At 46.2% G+C, this 22695-nt stretch overlaps 2 protein-coding genes across 2 annotated transcripts in view; one reads left to right on the top strand and one right to left on the bottom strand.

Moving 5' to 3' along the window:
• Positions 1-913: 913 nt before the first annotated feature.
• LOC138920988 (uncharacterized) lies at positions 914-20885 on the bottom strand. Its single transcript, XM_070252763.1, has 7 exons — positions 20778-20885; positions 20335-20401; positions 19233-19651; positions 3013-3223; positions 2384-2436; positions 1519-1640; positions 914-1304 (listed from the first exon to the last, which is right to left on the bottom strand). The coding sequence occupies exons 1-7, from the start codon at positions 20883-20885 to the stop codon at positions 1298-1300; spliced, it is 987 nt and encodes a 328-aa protein (XP_070108864.1). The 3' UTR covers positions 914-1297.
• The window catches only part of CHRNB3 (cholinergic receptor nicotinic beta 3 subunit), a 33284-nt gene continuing 31185 nt past the window's right edge, over positions 20597-22695 (top strand). Inside the window, exon 1 of the mRNA XM_014736519.3 lies at positions 20597-21509. The gene's annotated coding sequence lies outside the window, so the exon portion shown is untranslated. The remainder of the gene's footprint in view (positions 21510-22695) is intronic.

Raw genomic sequence — 22695 nt, 5'->3', positions numbered from 1 at the left:
TGACTTAGAACTAAAATTGAAAATGGGATGTGACATGATTCGTTTACACCAAGAGGGATCTTTACTGAACTTGAACTGGACTGCAGGACAAAAAAGAAAAGCTTATCCTGTGTTACTCATGATTGCTTATTGCACATCGAACACGGCAGAATCTTTACGGAAAGAAAGGGTGCAGGCAGGGGAGAAGGAGAGTGTGGTCCAAGGACAGAATTAGCAGGGGAGTCTGGGCAGGTGGACATGTCGTGGGCCACAGTCTCTGTGGCCGGAAGAGGAAGCTAAAGCTTCTGCACGCTCGCAGAGTGAGACGGCTGCTTGGTTGATGTCGCCCGTCATCTGAGCACTACTTACGGCAGAACGAGCAGGGCCAGGACCGGGCAAGGCAAGCGAGGCACTTACATAGGGCTCAAAACCGAAATGGGTGCCAAAAAATTCAGTAATTTATACAAATAGTTATTTTTTTAATTTTTAAATAAACTCACAAGAAGTTGCAACAACAGTATACCCAGCTTCCCCCAGTGTGGACATCTTATGTAGCTACAGTGCAATACCGCAACCAGGAAACTGACATCAGAACCTTCTTGCTAACTAATCTACAGGTGGCCATTTTTTTTTTTTATTAAGATTATGATAGATTACAACCTTGTGAGATTTCAGTTGTACATTATTGTTAGTAATGTTGTGGGTACACCACTTCAGCCTTTGTGCCCTCCCCCCACCCCCCCCCCCCCCCTTTTCCCTGGTAACCACCGATCGGTTCTCCATGTCTATATGTTAACTTCCACCTATAAGTGGGGTCATATAGAGTTCGTCTTTCTCTGTCTGGCTTATTTCGCTTAACATAATACTACAGGTGGCCATTTTTAAAGGCTGTGTTCATGTGTAACGTGTTCACGTGCACTCAGCTATAATGCAATTTAAAATGAATAATATTTTAATGCAATAATTCTAAAGCTCAAAATTAATGACAAAAATCCATGATGAGCAAAATATCCAAATTTTAAAATAAAGATTAGTAAAAGCTCTGCTAACCACATTGGAGCCTGAGGCAAAAGGAAAAATTAGTAACGTCTTGTTCATGGTGGATTTTTTTCCGTTAATTTTGATTGTTTAAAATATTGCATCACAAGATTCGTTGTCTTGACCGCTGAGTTTTCTGGGCCCCTTGGGTCCTGCGCCTCCGGAGCGTGGGCGCCGCGGGCCTGCGGAAGGCGGGCTGGGAGCCGGGCGGGCTCTTCGCCGCCGGCTGCTCTGCCTTCGGGGCGGGGCAGGGTGGCACTGGCACTGGGACTCAGCTTAACTACATGCTGCAAGACGGAGGGCTTCCTTCTTGAGGCCAGAGACGCAGGGAGCCAGCGGCTCTGCCCCTCCCTCCGGCCTCTGCGCCCAGCTCAGCCGCCACCCTCGATCCAGACCCCTCCCCGACCCCTGCTTCTCCTCCCGGACGCTAACCGAAATCGCAGACCGTCCCTCCCCGCCCCCCCCGCCCCTGTCCTCCCCGGAGAGCAGCCTGCCACCTACTTTAGCGTGGGGCTGGGAGTGAAAGCGGGTCTTGACTCTGAGGGGAGGCTGAAGGGTTTGGTAGACGCGTTCGGCTGAGCGTGCTCCTTCCCGGGACCCTGCAGTGACACGGAGCTGTGCATCTAAGAGAGAGCAGAGGAGTCAGGGGTCTGCGACATTCCATCCATGGCCAGGGACAACTGCCTTCAGCGGACACGTTTAAAAGGACAATGGGAGAGAAAACCAAGTGTGTTTTGAACACATCACGTGTCAGCAGTTAACAAAAGGTTTTAATGTAATGGTGTTAATAGCGAAAGACCAAAACACAAGTACTACGGAAGTACCTTTTATCAACATAAGGCATTTACTGAGTGCTTGCAAAGCACTGTCCTGGGACTACAAATATTTATACCTGTCGTCTTTGACCCCTGGGGCTGGCAACCTAAAGAAGGCAGACCAACGCAAACTCGAGTAACTCTAACCCGGGTTGACCAGGCGGACAGCTGTCCGTCAAGGTACACACTTCCTGCGACGGAGAGCGACGACAGCAAGGCTGCACTCCGACAGGGGCGGGTCGCAGCCGGGGAACCAGGCGCTCACGCTTCTTTCAGCTATGTGTTTTCCATCCTGATATTCGCAGGTACCTATACTTGTGTTTATTTTATCGCTTGCTGTTGTTTCCCAAATAGAAAGCCAAGTTCCTATTCTTCTGAACAGGCCTTTTGCGAGCTCATCAAGAAGAAATTAAAATCTTCTGGAGGCTCAGAGTAATTCCGAGAAGATCATTGTTAGGTAGCCCCAACATTTTTGAGACACAATTTATTTTTAAATCCAAATGACACAGAACATGGGAAGAGGGATCCGAAGGGAAAGGATTGATACTTACACAGTTACTGTCTTCCCACAAGAGTTTGGCTAAGTCTCCGGACCCACCTTCGCCTAGTAGAGGCAAGAAAGAGGGAGGCAACCTCCTTACTCTCTATTCACCCTGTCCTGACCACGCCCAGCCACGCTCTCTCCAGGACCCCAGCTCTCCTGAACAGCATCCATCGCATGCTTAGACCACATGAGACCAGTACACGAGGGTATGGGCAGGACCCCCGAATTCTGAGCGAAATAAAGAACAATCTAAATGCAATGGGTGAGGTTCCATCTGAAAAACCCTGGAGACGGTGTGCTCTGGGCATGTGTGACTGTGGAGGGTTACTGAAAGCACATCAATTATTGAGGAAAGACAGAATGAGCAGGAGGGATGGGTCATCCTGAAGTCCCTGAAAAGGGGCTGAGGCCCCAGCTCTGTGCAGGGAGAAGGTGCCATAATCAGCCAACAGGAGCAGTATGTGGCTTTGGTGGGTACAACCCCGTAATGAAGCCGCCTCGTTGCGCTTTCACAACAAGAACCACAAGCCAGTCACACTGAGCAGATTCGCCTTCCCCTGTGTGAGCTTCCTGCGGCTGCTCTAACAGATTAGCAGAAACTGGGGAGCTAAAACCAACAGAAATTTATTCTCTCACCGTTCCGGAGGCTAGAAGTCCAGACTCGAGGTGTCGGCAGGGCTGTGCTTCCTCCGGGGCCTCCAGGAGAGAGCCCTTCCCAGCCTCCTCCAGCATCTGTGGCTCTGGGCCTTCCTGGGCTTGCAGGGGCATCGCTCCACTCTCTGCCTCCGTCTTCACACGGCCTTCTTCTCTGTGTCCGTTTGTCTTCTGTCTGTCTGTGGCCTCTCCCCTTCACATAAAGACACAAATGTTGGGTTTAGGGCCCATCCTAATCCAGTAGGACCTCATTTTAACTTAACCAATGACATCTGCAAAGACTCTTTCTAAATAAGGTCACATTCTGAGGTTCTGGGCAGACAGGAATTTTGGGGACACGGCTTACCGTGACTCTCCATTTACCGAGCAACATTCTGATCTTGTTTTGCAGAGCTGACTGCACTGATCGGTCACCTGGCAGTTATGATTCCCGACACAAACGTAAAGCATCATCCGGCTTCGTACTGCGGATGTGTCTTACTGAACCTCACGGCCACGTTCCCAGGAGGGAAATCCTGGTGTTCCTCAGATGGGAATTTTGACCCATTGCACTTATCCTTCCCCTGGCAGCACTAACAAGAGCTTCATGAAGACAAGTGTCCCGTGTCAGTTTATCTGCAGATGTGTGTCCACACACCAGCACAGTGCCTGCTACACAGCAGCTGTTCAATCATTCTGTTGAATAAATTAATTAAAACACTTAACATTTGATTGAGCACTGTGCTTAATGTATTCACAAATGATCAGTTTGATTATGATAGTGGCCTTTTGAGATAAGTATTGCTTTCCAAATCATTTGAAAATAGGGAGGGGCCACCCCGTGGCTGAGTGGTTAAGTTCACGCACTCCACTGCGGCCACCTAGGGTTTCACTGGTTTGGATCCTGGGCGCAGATCCAGCACCGCTCATCAGGCCATGCTGTGGCGGCGTCCCACATGCCACAACTAGAAGGACCCACAACTAAAATATATAACTATATACTGGGGGGATTCAGGGAGAAAAAGAAGGGGGGAACAAAAGGAAGTTTGGCAACAGTTGTTAGCTCAGGTGCCAATCTTTTAAAAAAAAAAAAAGAAAGAAAGAAAATAGGGAAACTGAAGCTTGAGAAAGCTGAGTGGCTTCCGAAGCTCTGGAAACAGGACTCAGGCCCAGGGAGGGGCCACGCGGGTTAGCGTAAGACACGCGCTCTCAGCCGCGTCAGTTCCGGTCACTGACAAACTGACTTCTAAAACAGGGCTGAGTTCGGAGCCCTTCACCTCCAGGAGCCACAGGGAGATGCTGTCTGTGAGGCACCAGAGACCAGCCTGTTCAATCTCTCCACAGCTACAACACTACTTTCTGAGACTGAGTCGGCTAGGAAGATTCTTTGTATTTTCTTCCCCTGAACATTTCTCTGTATATTCTCTTCTCTTTGCCTTTTTTTCCACAAAAAGAAATACTTCCCCGTCTCTGCAACTTTTGATCCCTTCTAACCCCTCACTGTGCTCCATCAATTATTTCCTCTTCCTCCCCCTTCAGTTTCTCCCTCGCTGCAGTCCGCAAACATGCTCAAGTCTTCCCACCCTAAAAGGAATTCTTTCCTTGATCTTGCCACTCTCTCAAGATGTCATTCCTTCTTTCCTCTTCTTGACAAGAAGAGTGCTGTGCTGCTGTCAGCAGGAGGCAGCCCTGGTCTGTTGTGAGACATCATCTGTGGGGCAGGAGAAGGGATGGGGAAGACAGAGCCCGGAGAGGGAACGCCCAGAGGGCAAGAACACTCATTTAACTCCTACCTTCTGACTCCACCTGTATGTGGCTTTGACCCTTACCCCTTTTTCTCAGTGGGTGGGGGGGAGGTCTCCTAGAAGCTAACATTTACCACCCACTCATTCCTTTAGAGTCTGGCTTCTGCCCATGCCAGTCTTTCATTGGTGTCATTACTCTCATAAACATCAGCACAGGTCTGTTGGAACCATTATGCAATATTGCTTCTCCAAGTAATTCATGATTTGGTAGGGAGAAGACACTAGAACAGTTGGGAGTTCATCTCATTCCAAGTGATAGAGTACTTGACTTAACAATGTCTTCAATATAAGAACATATATTGTTACTTAACAAGTATAGAGGTAGGCTGTTTAGGACTTGTTGAGCAATTCAGCAACATCATCAAGGATCCAGGCACTTTCAAACACTCTCAGTATGTTGACTTTCTGTTCTCATGCTTGTTGGATACCAGTCACAAAATGGCTGCAGTTGCACCAGGTATCATAGCCTCACACTGCATTCAAAAGTAGGAAGCAGCAAGGAAGGAGGTGGGCAGAAAAGAACTTTCCTTTTAGTAGGCAGAAAAACATCTTCACAGAAGTCCCTCAGTAGTTTCATTAGACAGAACTGAGACATGGCTACTGGCCTTGGCTTCACCTTTTTCTTTGGCCTCCTAAACATGAACATTTCTTCAGGCAAACTTAAAAGGTCTTCTGTGTATCCATTGTACTTCTTGTGTATCTTGATTACAGAACTTAATGCTTTCATATCTTTCAGTGCCTTTCTTCCTTAATAAAACCCACCTTTCATCTTTTCATCCCCAGGTTCTGAGATCTTATGAGTACTTACCTCATATATTTTTGAATGAGTGAGTAGATGAAGGAAGGAAGGAAGAGACTCTCTCTTAAGTCCTTGTCTTTTTCTTTTCTGCCTGTGCTTTTTCTGCTGGTCACGTCAGCTACTTCCACAGCTTCCACCCTGATATGTCTTCCACCCTGAAGCCTTGTCTTTTCAACTCCTGCTTGGAACTGGGAATCTCAAACTCAACACATGTAGGATGGGACTTATCATCTTCCATCAAAAAAAATCTTCTGAAATGGAGATAACATTTTTGGAAATATGTCAGTTGCTTTTCTCTATTACAATCCTTTCTGTGTGGTTTCTGACCGTTCATTTGCCTCCAGGAAAGTTAGGATGGTTGTAGGAGGAATGCAAAGAGGAGGAGGGTAATATTCAGCTTTTGATGTCCAGCGTGGGCTTTCAAAAACAATAATTTATTCTGGAAAATTCCAAACATGTGCAAAGTAGACAGAAGAGCATAAGACTCCCTGTGTGCTCGCTGCCCGGCGCCAACAGTTCTCAATCCATCAACAGTCGTGTTTCGTCTATGCCCCACTTACTACCACCCCCCAAATCATTAAATAGCCAGTCGGTAGTCAAGTTCTCCTAATTGTCCTTGGTTGTTTTACGGTTTGTTTGAATCATGATCCAGTTAAGATCCATTCATTGCAACTGGTTGATAAGTCTCCTATTTTAAAAAATTTACTGATTCCCCTCAACACCTTTTTTCCCCTTGTGATGTATTTGTTGAAAAAATCTGAAGCTTCTGGTTTTGCTGATCACGCCTCTAAGGGGTGCTTTGACATGTTCTTCTGTCCTCCATATCTCCTGTAAGTTGGTGGTTAAATCTGGGGCTTGTTCGGGTTCGGGTTGGACTTCCTGGCGAGGACACACGCTCTTCTGGTGACATCAGCAGATGTCGATGACCATTGCCCAGAACCATTAATTAGGTGTTGCAAAATTATGACTTTCTATTATTCCTTCTTCATTTGTTAGCTAGACTACTTCAAAGAGAAACTTCCCCTCCTCAACTAGTAGCTTATGATGAGGTACAATTTGATTAGGAAAGGCTGGAGAAATGAATTCTGCCCCTGGTTCCTTTCAGTTGGAAATGGTATTTAAATACCACACCCTGGGCGCTTGGAGTGCTCAATCTTAGTGGAACGATCGTTGTTTCTAGGTCTTTTCAATGGACAGAATAAATAAATATTTTTTGAAAAGACAAAATACATGATGAATTCATATTTATGTATCCAAATTAAATTCAAGACCACATTTTTTTTTTTTACCAGTCTTATATCTATAACTCCTCTTCCCATGCCCAAATCCTGGTTCTCAGTGACACCACTATAATTACTGGTTTGCGTCATCTCATAATCCATATACAACAATCTCAAAATAATAATACTAACACTATCATCAACAATACAATTACTGAAAGCAGGGTTTTTTTCCTTTTGGTATTTCTTTGTCCTTAGGATCCATCTGACTATAGATATACGGTCAAATTACTATGAGTTAAAGTCCCATGAGGGGCTGGCCCAGTGGTGCAGCAGTTAAGTGCATACGTTACGCTTCGGTGGCCTAGGGTTCGCTGGTTCGGATCCCAGGTGCGGACATGGCACTGCTTGGCACGCCATGCTGTGGGTAGGTGTCCCACATATAAAGTAGAGGGAGATGGGCATGATGTTAGCTCAGGGCCAGTCTTCCTCAGCAAAAAGAAGAGGATTGGAAGCAGATGTTAGCTCAGGGCTAATCTTCCTCAAAATAAATAAATAAATAAATAATAAAGTCCAGTGAAATATCTCACCTGTGTGCACTGTGTCACTGGCTCAATAGACAGATTCATTTGTTTCATGGCTTTCAATTTTTAGGAATTTCATCTTCACTTTTTAAATTTAATTTTTAAAAATAATTGTACAAAATAGTCACCTGGTTTCAAAATCAAATCTACCAGACAAGGTACGGTCAGAGAAGACCAGCTTCTATACCTATTCCCTCAACCCTATTCCCTTTTTTCTCCCTATCAGTAACCTTTCCTCTCTTTATGGTTTATTTTTCCATTTAAAAAATACAAGTTTAGATATATTCATAGAAAAATATATATGTGTGTAGGTATATATATGTATATTCACATCCCTCCTCTTTATCACGTAAATGGTATATTAACATTTCTCCACTTGCATTTTCCACTTATCGATATAATCCAGACATAACTATGTAGTAGTAGTATATAGCAATATTTCCTTTTCCTTTTCTCTCAGTTGAATACCTCTCCATTGTAAATGGAAGTAATTCAATGAGATCCCTACTGGTGGACGGTCGGCTTTTTGCCAATCTTTTGTTAAGTAGAGCTGCAAGGATAGCCTTGTGCATGTGTCTTTTCATATTTTTGCCACACTATCTTCGGGATAGATACCTAAAAGCAGGGAAGCCAGTTCAGTGAGTAAATGCACATGTAATTTGCTAGATATTGCCAAAGTCCCCTCCAAGGAATTATACCTTTTTGCAGTCCCACCAGCACCATGTAAGAACGCCCACTTCCCCCAGGCTCAGCCAACAGAATAAACAGAATATGTCGTCAAACATCTTGGCTTTTGTCAGTCTGCTATGTGAGAAATAGCATCTTGCTGAGTTTTAACTTGCGTTTTTCTCATTATATGCAAGGTTGAGAATCTTTTTTAAATGGTTAGGGGCCATCTGGATTTATTTCATTTTCTGTGACTTTTCTGTTTCTATCTCTAGTCCATGTTTCTACAGATTTGTGGCCTTTTTCTTCTTTAATTTAGAAGCTATGTATATATTAGGGATAATAATACTTTATCTATAATATTTTTCCCCAGTTTGTTATATTGTGTTCATGGTATTTTTGGCTGTGCAAACTTTTTTCATGTAATTAGACTTATTAATCTTTTCTCTCATTGCTTCTGGATTTTAAACTTTAGGAAAGTTTTCTTATTACATAATTTACAGAGGAATTCACCCATGTTTTCTTCTCGCAGTTGTAGGGCTTAATTTTTCACATTTAAGTCCATTTGGAATTTATCTCAGTGCACCATATAAAGAATGGATCCAATTGTATCTTCTTCCGCACGGCTGCCCAGGTACCCTAAAACAACCTAAGACATCTATCTTTCCCCTGCTCATCTGAGATGCCTCCTTTTCATAGACTAAGTTGCCATACGCAATTGGGTCTTTGTCTAGATTTTTGAGTCTGTTGCTTGGTCTGTGTATCTATTTATGTGCCAATACCACACTGATTTAGGCAGAGAGGTTTTATAATATTTTCCTCTTTCCCTTACCTCTGTTGGTTTTTTCCAGGGACTTCCTGGCTATTCTTGCTTTTATGTTCCATTAAATAAACAAGCAATTCATTTTTTTATAGTTTATACAATTACAAACTTTATAATCAACTTTACCTCCATGAGATCAAGACCCCAGGCATTCCAGCTGGTTCCAATGGCCGACCCACATCAGACGCCTCTTGGAGAAAAGGCAGCTGGGGTGGGTGGTGGAAACTAAGCATTCACTCAAGAGATCAAATCATCCAAAAGAGACTGAGGTGCCACTCTTTGGCAAGCTTAAATTTCAAGTGTACTTTCCTGTTACCGAGAAGGTGAGGTCTCACGTGAAAATTCAGACTGGTTATGGAGAAATAAAGAGATGAATTTTCTTTACACGTTGCCACAGGAGCGCGAGTCAGTTGGTGATGCTGCTCCTCTTTCTCTTGATTGTCTTATTTCTCTTAATAGCATAAGCATTCTCCTTCTCATCCTCAGATGGAAAACCTCAGGGTTATCTCTGCACCTGCTCCTTCATGCTCCTCACCCAGTCAGCCATCAAGCCTGAGGTCCCACCTTCACCCCGTCTCCGTGTTCTCCAGGATAATAGATCAGCGGGCTCCCAAGGCTTTGACCATGTTGTCCCACAGGAACCCAGCTGTAATTTTCAAAAGAAACACAATCTTTCCAGAGCCAGCTCCATGTACACACACATGGATTCTCTTCTAACCAATTAAATTTAACCAATTAACTTTAGGGGGCAAAGTACACCAACTCCCATCACGGTCTCCTCTGTTCGTGATGCAGCATAAATATGGATGTTGTTCATCACGTGATTTGAGAACAAAACAGCGTGTCTTCTCCAGACTGGGGCCAGTCACAATGAAAAACACTCTGTGGGCTGCAGCTAGATCTCTCTTTAATAAATATCTGTATAAACACCGAGAGATAAAAACTAGTGTATTTTATCTACGAATATTTTTAGAATCTAAAAATACTATCAGATTCTACTCCTGGATGTACAGCAAGAGTAATAAGCACACATGTCCGCCAGAAAATACGTACAAGAATGTTCATAGCAGTCTTAGTCATCACAACTCCAAATTGTAAATAACCCAAATGTCCATCACTGAGAGAACGGATAAATAATTTGGAATGTGTTCTTTAGTGGAATGCTACGTGGCAATAAAGAGATCAGGCTGCTGCTGAGTGCGTCGATCTGGATGATGGGCAGACAGAAACATGAGACAAAGGAAGACGAAAAAGAGCACATACTAGATCATTCCATTTTTATGAGGTTCAAGACAAGTAAAACCAACTTATGATAAAGTCAGAAGAATGCCCATGGGAGGGGGTATGGTCTGGGAATTGCTCTAGGAAATGGAACTTTCTGGAGGGTTGGAGAGATTCTATATATTCATCTAGGTGGTGGTTACCTGAGTGTATAGCTATGCAAAAGTTCATTAAGTTGTATATTTAAGATTTGTGCACTTTCCTTGATGTATGTACTTTAATAAAAAAAAATCTCAAAGAATCTCGCCTCGTGAATCCCCAAAGACAGCAAACTTCTCTAAAATTCCCTGATTCCCATGTATCTGACACAAGAAAAGCCATGTTCTCACCCAGCACCAGAGTCACAGATCTAGGTGTATTCTATGTAATGGTGCCCCCTGGAGCACGAGACAGATCTGCATTTTACATTCCAGTTGAAATGGAATTTCTCACCCTTTTATTTCCCATCTACCCCAACCACTATGTGAATGAAGGAAATCTGGCTCAGTTTTTGGATCAGAAACATGACAGCGTGACACTGGAACTCCCATATGGGAAAGCAGAAGTTCTCAGGGCAAGCACATAGCTGGCTTCCCAGGCAGTCATAAATTCCTTGAGGGTGGGGAATCATCATCCTGGCTATTGTTTTATCCTCTGAGCCTTTAGCATTGTGCCTTTCCTGAACTGAGTAGAAAGTCAGAACAAATGAGTAAATGAATGGATGGATGGACGGATGGATGGATGAATGGACAGATGGCACCTATGTCCTCAGCAAAACAGTTTACTTATCATTCTTAAATGCATGTTTTCTCTGTGGTCAGTCCTCCTCAGGGCTCCATGATTAGAACAAGCCTCTCTCATCTCCTCCCCTCCAATTCTATTGTGTCTTTGATGAAATATAATTATATCTAAGTGGTATTTTTCTCAGTGTCGCTCCCTGTTGAAATATGTCCTGTTCTCATGATTTGTGTCCCATGGTGAAATTTTCCAGTGATAAGAGCTGGCTTACAATCTCACATTTTCTTCTCATGGGAATTGGCAACATTAATAATTAGAGTCAATTTGGTTTAAAACACACAAAATGTATGGATATTGGGATTTCTCAGCAAAGGCTTAATGTAGAAATCAAATTGTCAAGCACTTCCGCCAGAGAAGAGTGAGTCTCTCTTCGAGGGCCAGCCTCGCCAGTCTGGGAGCAGGGCAAGTGAAGGCCCTGGGGCCAGGGCACGAGCCAGATAAAAGGTGCAGGTAGACTGGGATGGCGTTGCAGCCTGGTGGGGGCTTAGCCTGGGACTGCCGAAGGGAATTGTTTGGCCCAAGGCTGCTGCTGCGTTTCTGGAGTTTGTTAGATCAGGAGTGTTTTGAAGATGCCTTTTTCTATCCCCACTTAAATGTCACTGATGGCCTTGGGCCGCAGGCTGAGGGAGGAAGGTCCTTGGGTGCACTCTCTTTGCCCTCCTAGAACATCCACAGCAGTCTTTCCACTTTATCCCACACCTGTCCTTAACCCTCCAGAGAACTGGACTCCTACTCCATGCTGGATTAGAACCAAGACTTAACCTTAGCACACTGACATTTTGGGCAAGATAATGCTTTGTTGTGGGGTTCTCCTCTGCACTGTAGGGTGTTTAGCAGCATGCCTGGTGTCTACCCATAGAATGCCAGTAGCACCCCTCTTGCCAGTGTGACAACCAAAATGTCTCCAGACCTTGTTAACTGTCCCCTGAGGGGCAAAATGGCCCCCAGTTGAGAAGCACTGGATTAAACTGATTAGATATGAGGGCCAACATTCAAAACCCAGGAACCCAACTCCCACTTGTCTCTGCCCGCCACAACTTCCAACACTTCCCTAGTGATAAAGTCTGGGAAGGGAGCAGTAAAACATTAACTCAAGGACTCCACAATAGCCATCCGGTGGGGTGGGAGTAGGGGCTATCAAATATAAGAAAGAGAAGTAACAAAATACAAATTTATGACAATATTTGGGGTATCCAGGACATCTTCTGCCCAGAGGCAGACCAGAGAGGACTCACATAGGACTGCAGAGTTGGTGAGATCAAGGAGTATGTTTAATAAACCTTTTAAAATAAAATCTATGAACTACAGTATCTCCTTTGTGGTCATTCTGATGCAGAAACAAGGAACCTGTGAGCTCCCTAACTAAATGTTTCCTGTGATTCCAAGACTCGCCAGTGTTTCTGCGATGCTTGAGTAGCCAAAGAGCCACAGTGGGGTGTGGTCACCACGAGCAGGCCACACAGGCTAGAAGATGACCCCAGCCTTGTATCAATTGCACACTTCCTTGGCCCATGATGGCATGCTCTTGCCACTGCTTCATGTCCATGAGTCTGATCTCGCCAGAATGACTATGTAGTGACTTGATTTTGTCTGACACCAAATCTTTTCTCCTTCTCATAAAGGACCCTACCTAGTACCCTTGCTATAGAGCTGGGCACAGGACCCAGGCTGGGTCCATCATAATACTTCATCCCTGGCCACAGTGACCAATGGCCAAATTTCTTTTGCGACATTTTCAAAGTTGGGAGAGAAACCTCCTTTCCTCTCTGGTCAGGGACCTGTCAGAAGGCACACGGGAGGCTGGATGTGCAGGAGCCACATTGCCTATCACATGGAGAAACCCATCTTCAGCCGGAGAGGCTAAAGCGACACCTGGGAGGAAGTCCTGGAGGCTTGAGTCCCTGGTCCTGGTCTGCCTGGTGCCCAGAGGGTCCCAGTTCCCAGCTTCCTGAGCCTGCATATTAAGGTCCTCATTTGACTCCACAAGCCCCCCTAGAATGCCTCCAATAAGTCCCCCCTCCAACTTTTTATTCTAAGCAAATGTGAGTTGGAGTTTTGTCCGTTGTAACCAAGAAAGCGCTGGCAGTTACACACTGTAAATTCATCGTGGTCAAGATTCTGTCTCGCCATTTTTGTGCATCACTCACAGTTTTATCACAGATGACCTCAAAGCTGGTTTTCAAGAGATATTTGTTGATTAATTGTGAATATTGAAGCCTGAACAGCAGCAGTTCTTAAACAACAGCTTTCACGTTGTTGAACAGGCCAGAAATGTACCTGCTTTATTCTCCCCAAACCTACATACCTTCATCTTGCCTGTGAGGGACTGTGCTGACATAAACAACTTTCACATTTAAGAATGACCTGTCTGTGTCATGTCACCCTGCTCATCTCCACGGTAGTTTGGCTCATTTCTCAGGGCCATGGTGTCATTCCTCCCTTCACCAGTGTCACTCCTGGGGCTGTTTAGTCAAAGAGGATAATCTGAGGCATAGAAGGAGTGTTCTATCTCGGGTACATCTGTCTGGAACAACTTGCCAGAGCCTATATTAGGTGGATAATATTACCTTCTTGACCCCTATATTGGTATTTAATTAACAGTTAATAATTGCATATGTATGCATATAATTATATCAGTAGATGCCACAGGGAAGTTGAGAACTCATTCCACAACTCTCAAATTCCAATTATTTGAATGGTCCTCATATTATTCATGGGGGCCAAAAAGCACGGGTGGGTGGGTGTCTCTGATCTGGCTTCCTCATCTGATGTGGCTCCTCTAGGCACGTCCTTTTGTCCACTGTTGTGATTTTTGCCTCGAACCCTTAAGGGACAGAAAATTCAACATTCTCAGTCTCATTCTCAGTGGTCAGTTGGGTCCTCTGGATATCTCCAAAACCCATAACTCACAAAACCCTCTATTAACTGTGAGGACAAAGGACAACCTTTGTTTCCTTTTCTGTGGGCCACTATCTTTGTTTTTCTGATATTTACATCTTACCTTCTTCTTGCTTAATGCAAAGAAGCAGCAATTCTAATATCTGTGGCTCGGACCTGTCTCTTCAGCCCGTTTATCTGCAGGCCATACTGGATTTCCTGTGTGATCCCACCAATCTCTCCTCCTAGTGACACAGGCCAGGATCCAAAACTCTAAAGTTGTGTGCCGTTAATGCATCTGCCATACCTTGATCATTTAGCCTAATATCCCAATAAGAGGTGTGTTTAGTTAGTACTACTTGTGTTTAATGGATCTGTGGTGGATCTCAGCAATAACTGTTAACTATGTGTCTAGTAAGCCATTTTGTTCGGGATTGGTATCAAATTTATAGGTCTGAAGTTTCTAGAATACATTCTGTCCTTTCTTTTTGAAATATTTCAGCCTGGAATCATTTGTTAAAAACCCATAATCCCCCCAAATTGGAGTAAAGGTCACAAATTTGCTGAAGGGTTAATTGCTTGATTTTCAATACAATTTCTGTGGTTCCAGATGTCTTCACAGAGCCCTCGTCTCGGCCCACCCAGGCCTCCTTGGGCATGCAGGAGGGACTGCGACCCTGCACCGTCACTCAGAACTAGCGTTTGACACATTTATCCTTCTCAAGGAGGGGGACACACGGCATTCGCAAAATTTGTAGAGGGCCTTCCTGATGGACACACCCAAGCTCATTTCTGCATTGGCCCTGTGACACCTGCTCATGCAGGGAGCCACAGATGCTGCGTCTCTCTGAGTCACTCCCCTCGTGAGCGTCAGCCCCAAGTGACCATGGGGATGTGCTCACCCAGTCACTGTGATTACAGGGGAGTGCGGCTGGCCCAGCCCTGCTCTCTTTGTGCCCTGGAGCCTCAAGGAGGAATGTAGTGTCAAGTAATGTCTTAGTACAGGGGGAGAAAACAGACAGACGGAAGCACTAACAAACTCAGGAGAGAGAGCCAGCTGAGGGGGGAGGGAAAAGGGGAAGAAACAGAAGAAAAAAAAAATTTCTGTGGGTCCAGCCATGGCCAACGAGAAGCAGCAAGCGAGACCATACTTGGTTATTCTGTGCCATCTTTCCTAAGAAGAGCCCTTTTCTTGGCCAACACACCTGAAGTTTTATGCTTGCCAGGTAGTATTGCTTCAGGTAAGAACTCAGTAAACAAGAACGAAACCAAAATAAAGCTTATCACAAGCTGGAAGGGTGATACCTTCAACAACAACGAAAGGAAGAGAATGACTTACTTTCCAACGTTGGAAAACTGCCCAGGGAACTGAAAATCATCTCTAATTGGTCTCTGATGAGCTGTTAAGAGGAACACACCTAACTTCAATTTATAAAACCTAAACGCTGCTTTCCTTAACACAGGGAGCTAACTGAGGGCCGGGGGAAAAAGCAAGAAAAAAAGGCCCTCTGAGAATTCAGGAATCCTCTCAGGATGTCTGTTTTCCTCCAGGATCAAGTCCCGCATCATGGTGACTACAACCCAGTTTCCCACAGCAAGGGTTCTACAGCAGAGCAGAAAGTTTGCCAATTGAGTCAAGAGACCTGAGGAACCAAAATTGAGGGGAGCTCAGGGGCAGCAAAGGCTGGCTCCCCAGGCCCCCCTTACTCCCAGGCCAGGCTCCCCCAAGGCAGGAGCAGTAAAACAACGTGAGGCTTGCTCAGTACTTTCCCAGCCATTAAAGAAAGGGAGTGAAATGGAAAGTCCGTGATGAACAGAAGTGCCCTTCTGTCTCAACCTCTCTGACCGGGAATTTGGATAAAGGGCACAGTGGCCTCAGGATGGACTCAAGCAGGGCAGTTTTATAGTATCAGAACCACATCCTAATAGGAAATCATACAGGTTCAGTTCTTTTAGGCAACCCTTATCAATAAAAAGGCGTTCACATCCCCAGGCACTCAAAAAGCTGAACTGAAAAGCAGGTATAAAGCAGGCTTAGGTTTGCGCCATCCTCATTCAACAAACATTTTGAGAGTTTTCCATGAGCCAGACAAGCTTCTTCCAAGAGGAGTAAGATACAGCCTTCGAGGAACTCACGGTGCACCGGGAACTTAAAGCCGACTGGAAATCTGGGAGTCAAACCAAAACAGAGAGCCAGAGGATCGGCGTATCCACCCTCACGCCTCGGACGAGGGCAGGAGGAGCAGCTGGGGTGCACGAGGACCAGGTGTCGTGGACTTTGAGTGCCGAACTTGCAGCGGGGGACGGAGTTCTGTCACGTTACTTACGGGCCGTGTTAAGGGCCGGCTCAGGCCCTGGACTAACTGGAGGCCTAATTTTTGCTGCTCAGGGGTTCCTGCTAGTTCAGGGATAGAAGGACCAAAACAGGAGACTGAGGTTTATGCTAGTGGCAACCACACAAACAAAAGCAAAGCACACACCTTTATGGAAAGGCCCTGGCAGATCTGCATTCAAACAACAGTCACTTGGATAAGAGAAAGTATTCAGATAGTTCTCAGCAGATGCAAAGAAAAAAAGTAACACCTTGGACTCCCATATATCATGCCTGCTGCAACTTTTATAAACCAAAGAACAATCACTTTGTCATTTTGGAAAAAGATGGGTGTATTTTAAGAAGCACCCAAGAACTCACCCAAAATTCCACTGCTTAAAATCTGATGGAGAATTTAGTTCATTCTGCCTCTTGGCTCAGAAAGATTCCAGTAGTTCTGAACAGAAACAGCTTGTCACGTGGGCAAGATGATCATCTATATGATGGGGGGTTGGATAAGAGCTAACGAGGAATGCACAGAGATGGGAGCAAAATTAAAAAAAAAAGTAAGAACGGAGAGTAATGGTAAAGGGAACGGACAGCAGAAGTCTCAGTGAAACACAGGTCAGAAGATTTCTGTTTCAAAGTACATTTATCTTCTCTCCCCCATTAAGTTCCCCCTAAGGATTTTTAAATACTACAATTTCACAATTTTCCTTAATTGTGTAGCTTAAAAGCCCACAGCCCAGCATGGCTGCTATCAAACAACCCAGAAAATAACAAGTGTTGGTGAGGAATCGGAGAAATGGGAGCCCTTGTGCACTGCTGGTGGGGATGTGAGGTGGTGCAGACACTATGGAACACAGAACGGAGGTCCCTCAAAAACTGAAAACAGAACTACCATAGGATCCAGCAACGTCACTTCTAGGTATAAATCCCTAAAAATTGAAAGCTGAATCTCCAAGAGATATTTGTACACCTGTGTTCATAGCAGCATTATTCACAATAGCTAAAACATGGAAGCAACCCAAGTGTCCATCAACAGAGGAATGGATAAGCAAAATGTGGTATATCCATACAACGGAATATTATTCGGCTTTAAAAAGGAAGGAAATTCTGACACATGCTACAACATGGATGAATCTGGAGGACACTGTGTTCAGTGAAATAAGCCAGACACAAAAAGACAAACACAAGTATAACTGTATGATTCCACCTATAAGAGACACTCAGAGTGATCAGATTCAGAGACAAAGGTGAATAGTGGGTGCCAGGGACTGGGAGGAGGAGGGGTGGCGAGTTATGTTTAATGGGGACAGAATTTTGGTTTTGCAAGCTGAAAAGAGTTCTGGAGATGGATGGTGCTGACAGTTGCATAACAATGTGAATGTACTTATCACTATTATTAAAAATGGTTAAGATGGTAAATTTTGTTATATGTATTTTACGACAATTAAAAAAAAATAAAGCTCATAGCCCAAGAGTCATGTTCCTGTCCTGGAGCCCAATGTCCCACCCTGCCAGCTCTCCACGCATTGCTCTGGAATGCAATGCATGACACCTGGGACCTTGCTGGAAACGCCAATTATCAGTCCCACCCCAGACCTCCGGAATGAGAAATTCTGGGCCCTGGAATTAGAGTTTTAACAGGCCGGCCAGGAGATGCGGCTGCCCCTCCAGTCTGGGAGCCACCGCGCTCAGGTAGAAGTTGGGGCACTTAGAGCGGCTATGTTTTCAAGATGGACAAAAAATGGCTTGGTCGGGGACTGGATGCAGGGTGGAGAATGAGAAGAATCAATACGCAGACGTTAGACAGACACCTGTTGAATGAATGAATGTCTTTTAAAACTGTTCTGCTCTTAATGTTTCTTTGTTTTACTAGAGTTAGAAAGGAAAGAAAAGGCATACTTCTGAATGCATCAGGTTGGAGAACGGGAAACAGGCTAGGATGTTGATATATAACTGGAAACAGGCTAGGATGGTTGATATATAATCTTTAGAAATCCATGCAAGGTAGGCGTTTCCCAAATGTGTACTTAACTAGGCACATGGCAACTATGTAGCAAGTGAATAGCAGAGTCATAAATTTGCTTCCCGACAGGCCTGGTGAAGTCACACACAGAAACACACACCTCAGGGAGTTCTGAGCATGCTCTCTTCTTTCTTTTTGTACTGATGTCGGAGAGGAATGATGTGGAATGTGACCCAAGACTGAAGGGGCTTCTGGGAGAAGGGACTTTCAGTTTTAAAACTGGCACAATCCTGGACAAACTGGGATGGTTGACCACCCTAGCTGTAACACAGACTCATCAAATTTTCAAACCCAAAGGAAGCATCGAGTTCACCTAGTCTGTGGTTCGACACTCTGGCTACAGATTAATTTTAGAATTACCCAGAGCTTAAAAAACACATGATCCCGGGGCCCCACAGTGGACCAGTCACAGTTGGCATCTCGGGGTGCAAAACTCAGGCTTCAGTATTTTTTGAGAGCTCCCAAAGGGAGCATCGGGAACAACTGATCTAATCCAGCTTCTTTACCCCATAGATGAGGAATCTGATGCCACAAAAGGTCACTTGTCCAAGGTCACAATTAGTCAGGGTCAAAACTTAGGTTTCCAGACTCTAGACCAGTGCTCTTCCCGCCCACCACAATCCTTTTATAGATAATTACTGATTAGTTACCTGCAATCAACCCTCTGCCCAGCGCTGTTAATTAGGGTAAAGCCCACACACCACCTGTCTGGCCCGCAACAAAACAAACCTTGGAGCTTCCCGCTGTGCATGCACGGTTGAAACCCAGGACTCACTTTCGCGCTCCCTTCCAACTTCCCCCTTCCACCTCCTCTGTTCCTAAGTGCCCGCAGCTCCCGTGGGACTCAGATTCAGCCTCTATTCCTGGCCCAGGGCTCCTCTCTGCTCCTGGTTGCGGATCTGGCCTCCACTGTTTTGACCCCAGGACGCTCTCCCCTCACCTTCTGGCAGTCCCTTAGCGCAGGTGCTGCGGGCACCTGGGGGCGCCCACCTGGGTCCAGCAGCCCGCCTCGGCAGCAGCACCCTCACCAGGCGGGGGTAAGACAAACCTGCTTTAACTGCAGGTAAACTCCACAGCGGCCTGCGACGGCAGCGCCGCTCCCCGATGTCCTGCGGGGCGAGCCTGGCTGCAGAGGTAGCGTCGCCAGGGAAAGAACTCGCCTCTGGAAGCTTGGGGCTGGAAACCCAACCCTCGGGCCTGGCAGGTCTGACCGGGACCCGCTCCACTGTTGCTCTGCAAGATGATGGTGGTGATGGTGACGATGGTGAAGGCAGGGTGCGCCATTCAAATGGATGAAGTAAAGCCTCAGAAAAGAAAGAGAAAGAACGAGTGAAGAATGACACGAGGGGCGCCGTGAGAAACCCCTCCTCAGCCGGTCCGCGTGCTGGACTCCCGCCGCCCTCCCTCCCAGGATCACGACGTCTTCCTTGTGACACCGGGGTCTAGGGCCTTCTGCGGCTTTGGGCCCTCGTGGTCATGGGCGCCCGCGGGCCCCCTCCTCCTTGTTGGCCATGGTTTAATGTGGTGTGCTCCCCTGTCATCCAGCGTTTTCTCTCCGCCCTTGTGGCGGCTTAACTTGGAACAGGATGAGAGGCAGGGACGTGTGGTCTGTAAACTTGGCTGCTCGACAGAACCACGAGGGCCCCGTTCCAGACCCACGGAACCAGAATTCCTGGGGAAAGCATCTGGGAATCCGTTTCTCAAACGCTCCCCAGATGATCGGGAAGCACGGGGAGGTTCGGGAAAGCGCACGGTAAGCTTGGAGACGGCTTCCCTCGGCTCGGCCCTCCTTCCTGCAGCACGCGCCAGGCCCCGTGACCCGCCCGGTCCCGCCCAGTCGTGGGCACCCACTCACGCACCTGAGTAAGTTCCCCAGGCTGTGAGGCTGGGGCTCCTCTCCATCTGCAGCCCCGCCTGAGGGCTGTGCGTGGGCAGACGGAGTCACCCCAACAGCCCCCTGCCTTCTAGTACTACGTTTTGGATTTAGGCAAGCTGTTTATCTATCTATCGCGTATGTATCTATGTATCCATGTATGTATTTATCTATATCGTCATCACCACCACGATCTATCTAGTTTAGTTTAAAATTCAAGGAACAAAATCTAAAGCGCACATCCTTTAAGGAGCCTGTCGGCACAAGTCTGCAGTACGAGCTAGCGACCACCAGGGGGCGCCCAAGTCCCACGCGGCACCGTCCGCGTCGCGGGTCCCAGTCACCTGAGGCCAAACCCGGGGAAATCGCGAAGCATTCCCAGGAGCCCTTGGCTTCTATGGTTTGATCTCAGGAAAGAATTTGACACTCACTTAAAAGCCACGACTTCCAAATCTCTGGAGATCATGCGAAATGTTACTGTTGGGAGGATGGTACGCTTGTGAACAGCGCAGGGGAAGAGAAAGGGTTTGAGACATTTCAGATTAAAATGCTCTCCTTCCCAAGGTCTCTGGATTTAACAAGTTTTAAGCCAAAAGGTTATCTTGAGCGTGAAATGTAGCCATCAAAGGCTGCGCGATTATTTTGGAGGGCAGGGAGACTTTCAAATTCAGACCCTATGACGTTCCAGACCTTCTGACTCCCGGGAACATTAACACTCACCCCGGAGCCCTCCCACAAACGTGCCCGTCGGCGGTCAGAAGACGACGTGAGTATCTGAAGGCCTAGTAACGCTGGCCGCCGCGGGGGCAGACGAGCTGCAGCAGGCATGCGGGGTGAGGCATCGGGGGGCCCGGAGGAGCGAGTGTGCACATCCTCGACGCGGCCTGAAGAGAGAGTTTCCGCCCTTCGGAAGGCGGTGCGAGTTCTCCCCACTGTGGTTCCCCTTTGCACCGAAGCGCTGCGGTGAAGGGGGTAACTCAGCCAGGGGCCTGCTGTGTGGTTCAGGCCCGGATTCTGCCGCCATCTAGCTGTGTGACGCCACTAGACGGTTCCACCTGGCACTGAGCCCACTTCCCTGGGCTCCAGTGTCCTCACCTGTAAGATGCGGTTGGCGTGGAGAGGTTAACTGTCTCGGGTAAACTTCTCATAGCAAAAGGACAGTTTCCTAAGACTTCTTGTTTTCTAATCTGAGCCCCTTGCTCTCTAATCATCTCTCATAAAGCCACCTTTGTACACCCCCGGTCTCTTGACTCCCCCTGGATGAGCATCTTTAGCTTTCTTAAAACATGGCTCTAGACGTCGACCCGTGGCCGAGTGGTTAAGTTCGCGCGCTCTGCTTCGGTGGCCCAGGGTTTCGCAGGTTGGAATCCTGGGCGTGGACATGGCACCGCTCATCAGGCCATGCTGAGGTGGCATCCCACATGCCACAGCTGGAAGGACCCACAGCTAAAGGTACACAACTACATACCGGGGGGCTTTGGGGAGAAAAAGGAAAAATAAAATCTTAAAAAAAAAGCACACACAAAAACATGCTGTACTAAACGAAGACTGTTCCAGACAGCCCTGGCACGGGAGAGCCGCTGCTCTGGACACCATCCTTACGGTGACCAAGATACTCTCAGTGTCATGTGATCGTATTATTTGCAATAGAGGCAATTAATTAGATGAAGACCTCAATATGATTTAGTTTTTCTAACTTTGTAAGATTTTTTTGTAGAAATAAAATCATAAATAAGAGGATGTATTTCATCCCAGTGCACACAGACAAGGTGGCTCTAAGCTCTTCTACCCTCTTGGGATGGGCCCCATGTCTCAGCCTTTTGGAGCTGTTCTGGACCTTGATTCTGTCGCACACAGTGGATGACAAGGTTGTGCAGTTCAGTATAGGAAGCGACCTCAGCAGTCAAGTTGATCCCCTTATTTTGTGTGTTTGCAAATCTGATAAGCATATCTTCCATGACTTTAAGAAAGCACGAGAGAGAGAGAGAGAGAGAGAGAGAGAGAGAGAGAGAGATGTTAAATGAGTCACAGCCGCGCTGCCGTAGGGGAGAACGCCACTTAGAGACCTTATTCTGGTGGCTGCTCAACCAGCTCTGAATCCACTCAGTTGTCCTATGGAACCATCCCCAATTTTGCCTTTTGTCTCCCTAGAGATCATGAAATAACTTAAAGTTTCTTCTTTTCTCAAAATTGATGTCAAAACATTCTCCTTTTTGGTGGTGGTGTTTTATGTTATAAATAGTAACAGTTTAGTTGAAAGATAAACTTGTATGAACGCTAGATAAAAGCTATACGATTTTGTGTGTGTGCGTTTGTGCTTCTGAGTGTATGCACAGGAGCACAAGAAGGCATGTGTGTGTGGTAGGAAACAGACCAAGATTGTGATGGAGGGTAGACTAGGAAGATGGATTACGAGTGTTTTTAAATTTACTGTTACGATTATACTCCTTTCACAATTTAAAAAGTGCTCAACATGATTTCTACGTCTTCACTTGGAAGTGCATCTATTTTCTCTCACCTCCGGTTTGTTTTTGTCGCTCTCAGGAGTTCATGTGAAGTCGTCTGGGCAGCATTCCGCAGCTGTGGGAACGAGAGCTCACTCTCCCTCCCACCAGCGCTAGGACACTGATGACGAGCA

Source organism: Equus caballus, chromosome 27 (genome assembly GCF_041296265.1).
Source record: "Equus caballus isolate H_3958 breed thoroughbred chromosome 27, TB-T2T, whole genome shotgun sequence".
Lineage (NCBI taxonomy): Eukaryota > Metazoa > Chordata > Mammalia > Perissodactyla > Equidae > Equus > Equus caballus.
The sequence above is the reverse complement of the archived record's forward strand: the minus strand, read 5'-3'. Positions and strand labels throughout refer to the sequence as shown.